The sequence below is a fragment of the Poromitra crassiceps genome, assembly GCF_964638095.1.
Source record: "Poromitra crassiceps genome assembly, chromosome: 5".
Taxonomy (NCBI): domain Eukaryota; kingdom Metazoa; phylum Chordata; class Actinopteri; order Beryciformes; family Melamphaidae; genus Poromitra; species Poromitra crassiceps.
The window spans coordinates 57,618-68,178 of record NC_139642.1 but is presented as its reverse complement, the minus strand read 5'-3'; the positions used below and the strand labels follow the sequence as shown (position 1 = coordinate 68,178).

The 10,561-nt window shown below is 52.0% G+C and overlaps 1 protein-coding gene across 1 annotated transcript; it reads left to right on the top strand.

The window, feature by feature from the left end:
* Positions 1-7,162: 7,162 nt before the first annotated feature.
* LOC310777398 (nuclear factor 7, brain-like) lies at positions 7,163-9,848 on the top strand (the record flags this gene model as incomplete). The annotated part of the gene is made up of 2 exons (XM_083637725.1): positions 7,163-7,375; positions 8,634-9,848. 2 exons carry the CDS (start codon positions 7,163-7,165, stop codon positions 9,846-9,848), a joined length of 1,428 nt encoding a protein of 475 aa, XP_083493851.1.
* Positions 9,849-10,561: the final 713 nt, after the last annotated feature.

Below are 10,561 nucleotides of genomic sequence, written 5' to 3'. Positions count from 1 at the left end.
CGGCTGAGTTCAACATCATGCCCCCCAAGCTCAGTGAAGTCAGGCAAACTGTGAAGAAGGCAAGGTCTTCATCAGCACCAGGCCCCAACGGAGTCCCCTACAAGCTTTATAAGAACTGCCCCAAGGTGCTAGAGGTGCTGTGGCACCTATCGAGAGCTGCCTGGAAAAAGCAGCTCATTCCATCGGAGTGGCAAAGGGCTGTAGCGGTCTTCATCCCGAAGGAAGAAAACTCCAAAGACATTGGCCAATTCAGAAACATCGCCCTGCTGAACGTCGAAGGGAAAATCTTCTTCTCAGTGCTGGCCAGAAGGATGACCACCTACCTGCTAGAGAATAGCTACATTGACACCAGCTGTCAAAAAGCAGGAGTCCCAGGTTTCCCAGGGTGCGTAGAGCACTCGATGATGATCTGGGACCAGATCCAGAAGGCCAAGCGGGAGAAGACCGACCTGCACGTCGTCTGGCTCGACCTCGCCAACGCGTATGGATCAGTACCACACCAACTGATCAACTACGCCTTGGAATTCTTCCACATGCCTCCCTGCATCAAGAACCTGGTAGCGCGCTACTTCAGCGATCTGCAGATGTGCTTTGCCCTCCAGGACTTCACCACCGGGTGGCAGCATCTAGAAGTGGGAATAGCAATGGGGTGTGCCATTTCTCCAGTACTATTTGTGGCAGCCTTTGAGATAATCCTCATCGGAGCAAGACATATGGTTGGAGGAATCAAATTACCATCTGGCCAGAGGCTACCCCCATTGAGGAGTTATATGGACGACGTCACCAGCCTCCTTCAGACAGCGGCATGTACATCTCGACTGCTGAGAAGGATGGACGAGCTGATGTTATGGGCCAGAATGAAGATCAAACCCTCCAAATCCCGTAGCCTGTCACTCAGAAGGGGAGTTAGAAACGACAATGCCATCTTTGTCGTCGGGGAAGAGAAAATCCCCCTCCTGTCTGAGCAACCCATCAAAAGCTTGGGGAGGCAGTACACGGCAGAGCTGTCTGACAAACAGATGGGGAGGACTGTCATGAAACAGCTCACGGACGGCCTGGCAAAGATCGACCAGAGCCAACTCCCGGGGAAGTACAAGGTCTGGTGCTACCAGTTTATACTCTACAGGAGGGTGATGTGGCCCCTGAAAATGAGCGAGATCCCCTCATCCGCCGTAAGTAAGATGGATGGAAAAGCCAACTCATTCATCAGAAAGTGGCTGGGACTGCCACGGTGCCTTTCTGAAACGGGCCTCTTTGGGAGGAATGCACTGCAGCTTCCATTGCAGTCCATCAGGCTAGGGTACATGCAGGAGAAGTCCAGGCTGGTCCTCGAGCTAAGAGAGTCCACTGACCAGTCAGTGAGGAACGCCAACGCCAAGGTTCCCACTGGCCGAAAGTGGAACGCCCAAGCTGAGGTTGACCAAGCCGTCAGTAGGCTGCATCACCGAGAGATCATGGGCAGAGTCCAGGCAGGAAGAGCAGGGCTAGGATGGGGAGAAGCACCACGGTTCTGGTCCAAGGCTAACCGTAAGGAGAGGAAGGAGATGGTTGTGGCAGAGGTGTCGAGGATAGAGGAAGAGCGCTACAAGATCAAGGCTGTGTCGCAGTGCCGACAAGGAGGCTGGACAACCTGGGAGGGAGTTGTCAACCGGAAGATCAGTTGGTCTGACCTCTGGAAGATCCCACAGGCAAGGATCAGCTTCCTCATTCGTGCAACTTACGACACGCTTCCCTGTCCTCGCAACCTGCACCAATGGTTCGGGAATGAGGAATGCTGCTCACTCTGCAATGCTCCCAATGCAAGCCTCCAGCATATCTTGTCAGGCTGCAAGATCGCACTCTCTCAGGGGCGCTACAGATGGCGTCACGACCAGGTCCTGGGGAAACTGGCAGAGGTGCTGGAGGGGCGTCGACAGGGCAGCAAAGAACCAGCAGAGAACCACACCAGCTTTGTCATGGAAGGGGGCGGAAGAAGATACACCAGGCCAAAAGAGACAACAAGGCCCTTCTCCCCTGACCACAAGTGGGACATGAGGGTTGATCTCCACAAGCAACTCCGGTTCCCCACGGAGATCACAACTACATCTCTCCGCCCTGACATTGTGGTGTGGTCCACCAAGGCAAGAGCGGTGCACCTCATCGAGCTGACAGTCCCATCAGAAGAGGGGATTGAGGCTGCCTTTGAGCGCAAGAAGGCCAAGTATTCAGAGCTGGCTGCTGAGTGCCGGGAGGCTGGCTGGAAGGCTACCATCTACCCAGTGGAGGTTGGCTGCCGAGGCTACGTGGGGCAGTCAGCCACACGCCTCTTGAGGGACGCAGGAGTGACTGGAGGGAAGCTGAGGAGGGCCATAAAAGAGCTGGCAGAGGAGGCCGAGAAGGGCAGCTTTTGGCTCTGGCTGAGGAGGAAGGACAGGAGCTGGGGAAAGAACAACTAACCCCGACAACAGCCGCAGGGGGTAACACCTATCAGCTGCAGGGGGTGACAGGGAGACGTCCCTGTCACTGCTCCGCCACCAGGAGACGGTCTAGTGATTAAAGGAGCGAAACGTTGATGAATGGTGGTTCCTAGCTGATGACCCTGCAGCTGACCCGTGGGCACCGGAGGAGGTGCGACAGGCATCAATGCCAAGCAGGAAATACCACCTACCTGTACATTAACTGAAGTTCTGGAAACCCCAGTGACTACTGTGAACAGGGCAGTTGGAGACCAGGGAAGACTGGAGGACAGCCAGGAAAGACTGGATGGCAGCAGGGAAAGACCGCGCAGGGAGTGGGCGGCTAGTTACCCAACCCACTAGTCTCTCGCAAGAGGGACACCCACCCATAACTACGAAAAGCACAAGGAAAAAACAACCCGCAGGCCCTCCGAGAGGCGGGATGGAAGATGGGCCTAACAGGACGGACAACACGGTAACGACGATGGCAACGGAAACGGATAACGAGAACACCAGAACTCCAGTTAATGAGGAGAAGATCCTCCGAAAGTGTGCTTGCGGATGGGAAAAGGTGACCACGTATAGGGGACTGCGAATCCACCAGGGAAAGGCAAAGTGTGGTCAGAGAGGCCAACAGCAACCTTGCACCGCGGCAGCGGGTGAGACAAGAGGGACCAGAAGCCAGGTAGAAAACCACAGCGCTAATGGACCAAACGTTGCTGAAAGCACAGTTGTCACAGAGGAAGAAAGTCCCTCGGTGGAGGCTGACCCCCCACGTGAGCACCAACACCCAATCCCTACCATCTCACACAGACCAGAGACCAAGAAACCAGCAAGAAGGAACAAGCTCAAATGGCCAAAGTCAAACGAAGCAGAGGCATGGCACAATTTGGATACAGACCTGATCAAGATCTTGAAGGAAAGGTTGCAGGGAGGCGTCGAAGCCAAGCTCAACCTGTTTGGGGACATCATATTCCAGACCTGCAAAGACAGGTTTGGAGAAGTCATCTCCAAGCAGAGAACTGCCCCAAGGGAAAGGGGGAGGAGGGAAAAGGAGATCACCCAGCTTGTGCAAAGACGCCGACAACTCCGCAAGAGCTGGAGGAAGGCAACCCAGCCAGAGAGAGAAGGTCTGAAAGTCCTGTGGGAGGAGGTCAGGCAAAGGCTAGCCAGGCTCCGTAGGGCTGAACGCATCCGCAAGCGTAGCAAACGGAAGCAGAAAGAACGAGACAGCTTTTTCAAGGATCCCTTCAAGCACGCCAGGCAACTGTTGGAGGAGAAGAAGTCAGGGAAGCTGGAAACCACCAGGGAGCAAATGGAACAGCACGTGAAAAGGCAGTACAGTGACCGGTTAAGAAACGTCCCACTAGGAACACCAGGGTACGTGCCCCGGCCTGCGCCACCGACGGCTGAGTTCAACATCATGCCCCCCAAGCTCAGTGAAGTCAGGCAAACTGTGAAGAAGGCAAGGTCTTCATCAGCACCAGGCCCCAACGGAGTCCCCTACAAGCTTTATAAGAACTGCCCCAAGGTGCTAGAGGTGCTGTGGCACCTATCGAGAGCTGCCTGGAAAAAGCAGCTCATTCCATCGGAGTGGCAAAGGGCTGTAGCGGTCTTCATCCCAAAGGAAGAAAACTCCAAAGACATTGGCCAATTCAGAAACATCGCCCTGCTGAACGTCGAAGGGAAAATCTTCTTCTCAGTGCTGGCCAGAAGGATGACCACCTACCTGCTAGAGAATAGCTACATTGACATCAGCTGTCAAAAAGCAGGAGTCCCAGGTTTCCCAGGGTGCGTAGAGCACTCGATGATGATCTGGGACCAGATCCAGAAGGCCAAGCGGGAGAAGACCGACCTGCACGTCGTCTGGCTCGACCTCGCCAACGCGTATGGATCAGTACCACACCAACTGATCAACTACGCCTTGGAATTCTTCCACATGCCTCCCTGCATCAAGAACCTGGTAGCGCGCTACTTCAGCGATCTGCAGATGTGCTTTGCCCTCCAGGACTTCACCACCGGGTGGCAGCATCTAGAAGTGGGAATAGCAATGGGGTGTGCCATTTCTCCAGTACTATTTGTGGCAGCCTTTGAGATAATCCTCATCGGAGCAAGACATATGGTTGGAGGAATCAAATTACCATCTGGCCAGAGGCTACCCCCATTGAGGAGTTATATGGACGACGTCACCAGCCTCCTTCAGACAGCGGCATGTACATCTCGACTGCTGAGAAGGATGGACGAGCTGATGTTATGGGCCAGAATGAAGATCAAACCCTCCAAATCCCGTAGCCTGTCACTCAGAAGGGGAGTTAGAAACGACAATGCCATCTTTGTCGTCGGGGAAGAGAAAATCCCCCTCCTGTCTGAGCAACCCATCAAAAGCTTGGGGAGGCAGTACACGGCAGAGCTGTCTGACAAACAGATGGGGAGGACTGTCATGAAACAGCTCACGGACGGCCTGGCAAAGATCGACCAGAGCCAACTCCCGGGGAAGTACAAGGTCTGGTGCTACCAGTTTATACTCTACAGGAGGGTGATGTGGCCCCTGAAAATGAGCGAGATCCCCTCATCCGCCGTAAGTAAGATGGATGGAAAAGCCAACTCATTCATCAGAAAGTGGCTGGGACTGCCACGGTGCCTTTCTGAAACGGGCCTCTTTGGGAGGAATGCACTGCAGCTTCCATTGCAGTCCATCAGGCTAGGGTACATGCAGGAGAAGTCCAGGCTGGTCCTCGAGCTAAGAGAGTCCACTGACCAGTCAGTGAGGAACGCCAACGCCAAGGTTCCCACTGGCCGAAAGTGGAACGCCCAAGCTGAGGTTGACCAAGCCGTCAGTAGGCTGCATCACCGAGAGATCATGGGCAGAGTCCAGGCAGGAAGAGCAGGGCTAGGATGGGGAGAAGCACCACGGTTCTGGTCCAAGGCTAACCGTAAGGAGAGGAAGGAGATGGTTGTGGCAGAGGTGTCGAGGATAGAGGAAGAGCGCTACAAGATCAAGGCTGTGTCGCAGTGCCGACAAGGAGGCTGGACAACCTGGGAGGGAGTTGTCAACCGGAAGATCAGTTGGTCTGACCTCTGGAAGATCCCACAGGCAAGGATCAGCTTCCTCATTCGTGCAACTTACGACACGCTTCCCTGTCCTCGCAACCTGCACCAATGGTTCGGGAATGAGGAATGCTGCTCACTCTGCAATGCTCCCAATGCAAGCCTCCAGCATATCTTGTCAGGCTGCAAGATCGCACTCTCACAGGGGCGCTACAGATGGCGTCACGACCAGGTCCTGGGGAAACTGGCAGAGGTGCTGGAGGGGCGTCGACAGGGCAGCAAAGAACCAGCAGAGAACCACACCAGCTTTGTCATGGAAGGGGGCGGAAGAAGATACACCAGGCCAAAAGAGACAACAAGGCCCTTCTCCCCTGACCACAAGTGGGACATGAGGGTTGATCTCCACAAGCAACTCCGGTTCCCCACGGAGATCACAACTACATCTCTCCGCCCTGACATTGTGGTGTGGTCCACCAAGGCAAGAGCGGTGCACCTCATCGAGCTGACAGTCCCATCAGAAGAGGGGATTGAGGCTGCCTTTGAGCGCAAGAAGGCCAAGTATTCAGAGCTGGCTGCTGAGTGCCGGGAGGCTGGCTGGAAGGCTACCATCTACCCAGTGGAGGTTGGCTGCCGAGGCTACGTGGGGCAGTCAGCCACACGCCTCTTGAGGGACGCAGGAGTGACTGGAGGGAAGCTGAGGAAGGCCATAAAAGAGCTGGCAGAGGAGGCCGAGAAGGGCAGCTTTTGGCTCTGGCTGAGGAGGAAGGACAGGAGCTGGGGAAAGAACAACTAACCCCGACAACAGCCGCAGGGGGTAACACCTATCAGCTGCAGGGGGTGACAGGGAGACGTCCCTGTCACTGCTCCGCCACCAGGAGACGTTCTAGTGATTAAAGGAGCGAAACGTTGATGAATGGTGGTTCCTAGCTGATGACCCTGCAGCTGACCCGTGGGCACCGGAGGAGGTGCGACAGGCATCAATGCCAAGCAGGAAATACCACCTACCTGTACATTAACTGAACTGTGCATCATCCTTCCTGCAGCAGGCGAGAGAAAATGATATCTTTCTGGACAAACTTTCACAAATCTAATAGGCTATATTTTTCTAGCTGATGCGTTTAGAACATTATTTTCACTTTGATCTTGCTATAGTGTAGCGTTTTTACATGCTTGCAGTATTTCAACTGCAGTTATATTGGTTTGAGAAGCATCATAATATGGAATAATAGCCGATATATGGAGACAGACGGGATGAAGGGAGGTGGGGGGGGGGGGGGGGGGGGGGGGGGGGGGGATCAGAAGCTTGGGTTTCGTCTGGTTTTGCTGGACCACTGGAATGGAGCTTAAAAGGCAAGCATGCGATTTGTTTATTGCACTTATCCAATGAACTGACGGTGCATAATTTTACGCTTAAAAGGCGTGGTTGTAATGTAAACAAAAGCCGTATAGCCAATCGAAACTCGGTATGCAAATACAAGAATGGTTCTACCATTAACCTTGCTAAACAGTGTTAAAGCGAAAGTGTTCCCGAGTTATCATTACTGTGTTATAGATTTAGAAATACAAATATGTGTTTCATTTCCATGATGCTGTGTATTTATATTACAAAATAAATCATTTTCATCATTTAACATAACTTATCTCTGTCTGGTTTGTTTTCAGCTTCACTCAGAGAGAAAATGCCTCCCACACCAGAGGAGCATCTTTCCTGTACTGTCTGCTGTGACATCTTTAAAGATCCTGTCATCCTGAAATGTAGCCACAGCTTCTGTAAAGCCTGTCTGCAGAGATGGTGGACAACGAAACCCGTGCGTGAGTGTCCAGTTTGTAGGGCTACATCTTCACAGAGAAAACCACCATGTAACTTGGTGTTGAAGAACATGGCCCCTATCGTTGCATCGGCGCTGTTTCTAGGCCGAGCGCCTGGCGCAGCGCAAATCAGTGGGCGTGGACCAGCGCACTTGATATCTTGGTCTTGCCGCTAGACGCAGCCTCAACCATTACAACCACGCCTTTCATCGCATGCTTGCCTTTTAAGCTCCATTCCAGTGGTCCAGCAAAACCAGACGAAACCCAAGCCTCTGATCCCCCCCCCCCCCCCCCCCCCCCCACCTCCCTTCATCCCGTCTGTCTCCATATATCGGCTATTATTCCATATTATGATGCTTCTCAAACCAATATAACTGCAGTTTAAATACTGCAAGCATGTAAAAACGCTACACTATAGCAAGATCAAAGTGCATTTCTAGCATCAGCTAGAAAAATATAGCCTATTAGATTGGTGAAAGTTTGTCCAGAAAGATATCATTTTCTCTCGCCTGCTGCAGGAAGGATGATGCACATAAATATAGCCTACATTATGTAAAGTCATTGCATAAATGTGTTTTTATTGTAAAACTAAATGTGGAGTAGGGCCAAGTTATTGGAGCGGACATCACAGTATAGCAGATGACAGTAGAAGCTTCCGAAGCGCGTTCCGCTGTCACTTATCTAAATCACATTAAATCGACAAGGGATATTTATAGCCCCAGTAGGACATATATGTTTCACAGGGTGGTGTTTTCATTTCGATGTTTTATTTGGTCCAATATTGAAATGTTCTACAATTGGAGGTTGTCTTACCATTACACATTATTTAGATCCTCCCTTAATATAGGTTTTCGGCTCATTTGGTTGCTATTTAGTAGCGAAATGTAGAAGCACAATGCATGTTGGGACATTCACATTGCAGTGAAGTTACAGCTTATTTTTTCTATGGGACTCTGAGCGAGGGAGTCAGAGACAGTCGGTATTGTGCCTGGCAGACTGAGGAGAGAGGGAGAGAGTGACACAGAGAAGGGTGACAGAGGAGAGAGCCAGAGGGGAGGGAGAGAGCCAGAGGGGAGCGCTCCGCGCAACTGGCGCACTCTGAATAGGCCTGGTTTTCAAAAGCGCAAAGCGCTAAATGTACGCCAGGTCGGAAGATAGCAGTACGCCGGTATTTAGCGCCGACACGCCCACTTTGGCCCATTCTGGGAGTGCGCCACGCCCATTCGGCCTAAAGCGCATTTGGCAGCGTAAAGCCATATTGATATCGTCCCAAAACAGGCGCAAGGCACGTTTTTTTGCGTTTAAGGCCCGTTTTAGCGCCGAAGGCTTGTGGGAGAATAGGGCCCCTCGTGTGAGGCCTTCTTACTGGAGAGAGATCAGAGAGCTTCAGCAGAGTCTGAGCCTCTCTGCAGTTTGCACTCTGAGAAACTCAAGCTCTTCTGTCTGGACCATCAGCAGCTTGTGTGTCATCGCTGTCTGGATTCAGACACACACAACCACCACAGAATCAGATCCATTGATGAAGCTGCACGGGATCACAAGAACAAACTCCAGCAATCTCTGAAGACCTTAAATGAGAAACTGCAGCTCTTTAATAAAGTTAAAGGAAACTGTGATCAAACAGCGGCACACAGTAAGGTCCAGGCCCAACATACAGAGAAGCAGATTAAGGAGGAGTTTAAGAAGCTTCAGCAGTCCCTTCAAGAGTTTATACTAGAGGAAGAGAAGGCCAGGATCAATGCACTGAGGGAGGAAGAGGAGCAGAAGAGTCAGACGATGAAGGAGAAGAATGAGGGTCTGAACAGAGAGATAGCAGCTCTTTCTGACACAGTCAAAGCCATAGAGAAGGAGCTGGGAGCTGACAATGTCTCTGTCCTGCAGAACTACAAGGCTACAGTGGAAAGAGTCCAGCGCCCCCTGCTGGATGATCCCCAGCTGGTCTCAGGAGCTCTGATAGACAAGGCCAAACATCTGGGCAACCTGAGCTTCACAGTCTGGGACAAGATGAAGGAGATGGTCTCCTACACTCCTGTGATTCTGGACCCAAACACTGCCCATCCAGCATTCAATCTGTCCAAAGATCTGACCAGTGTGCGATGGGGAGAAACACAGCAGCTTCCTCACAATCCAGAGAGGTTTGACAGAGATATATCAGTCCTGGCCTCTGAGGGCTTTAACTCAGGAACTCACAGCTGGGATGTTGAGGTTGGAGACAGTCGATTATGGGGACTGGGTGTGTTAGAAGACTCTGTCCACAGGAAGAGAGGCCTATGGTCTGGATTATGGGGAATATGGTTCTATGATGGTAAATACAGAGCAATCTCCCCATCGGGCCCAAACACTGATCTCACCATGAAGAAGCTCCAGAGGGTCCACGTGAGTCTGGACTGGAACAGAGGAGAGCTGTCATTCTCAGATCGTGATACTAAAACACACATACACACCTTCACACACGCCTTCACTGACAGACTGTTTCCATTGTTCACCACTGGGGTTCATGGAACTCCTCTGAAGGTAATACCAGTGAAGGTCTCTGTGACAGAACAGCCCAGTTAGAGAGAGAGAGAGAGAGAGAGAGAGAGTGTGTGTGTGTGTGTGTGTGTGTGTGTGTGTGTGTGTGTGTGTGTGTGTGTGTGTGTGTGTGTGTGCGTATGTGTGTGTGTGTGTGTGTGTGTGTGTGCGTATGTGTGTGTCTGTGTGTGTGTGCGTATGTGTGTGTGTGTGTGTGTGTGTGTGTGTATGTGTGTGTCTGTGTGTGTGTGCGTGCGTGCGTGCGTGTGCGTGTGTGTGTATCTCTCTGCGAGGACAAGCCATTGTCCACCATGACAGGAACCTTCTGCACAGTGAACTCACACCTAATTTTGATTTTAAGTTGTATCCGTTTGGCTGAGAACAAAAATCCAGTTTATTCGATCTAGTTTCATTTTGAAATAGATATATTTTTGTGTGTGTGTGGGTGTGTACTTTGTCAATTCCCCCTGTTTTCCCAGTCGTTGGTCCACCCCCTCTGCCGATCTGGGGAGAGTTGCAAATGCTTCCTCTGATACATGTGCAGTTACAAGGACTTCTCACTGACACCCCGGAGTTTCACCAGCAGGACGTAGCGTGTGGGAGGATCACAGGGGACAGGCCCCCCGACCGACCAGTGCAGTGACCAGGACACATACCCTTTAGCCCAATTCCCAGACAATTAACCAAGCCGGAGGTAACACGGGGGCTCGAACCTGCGAGCCTCTGGTAGGTAGGCAGGGAATCTATTGCTGCACTCC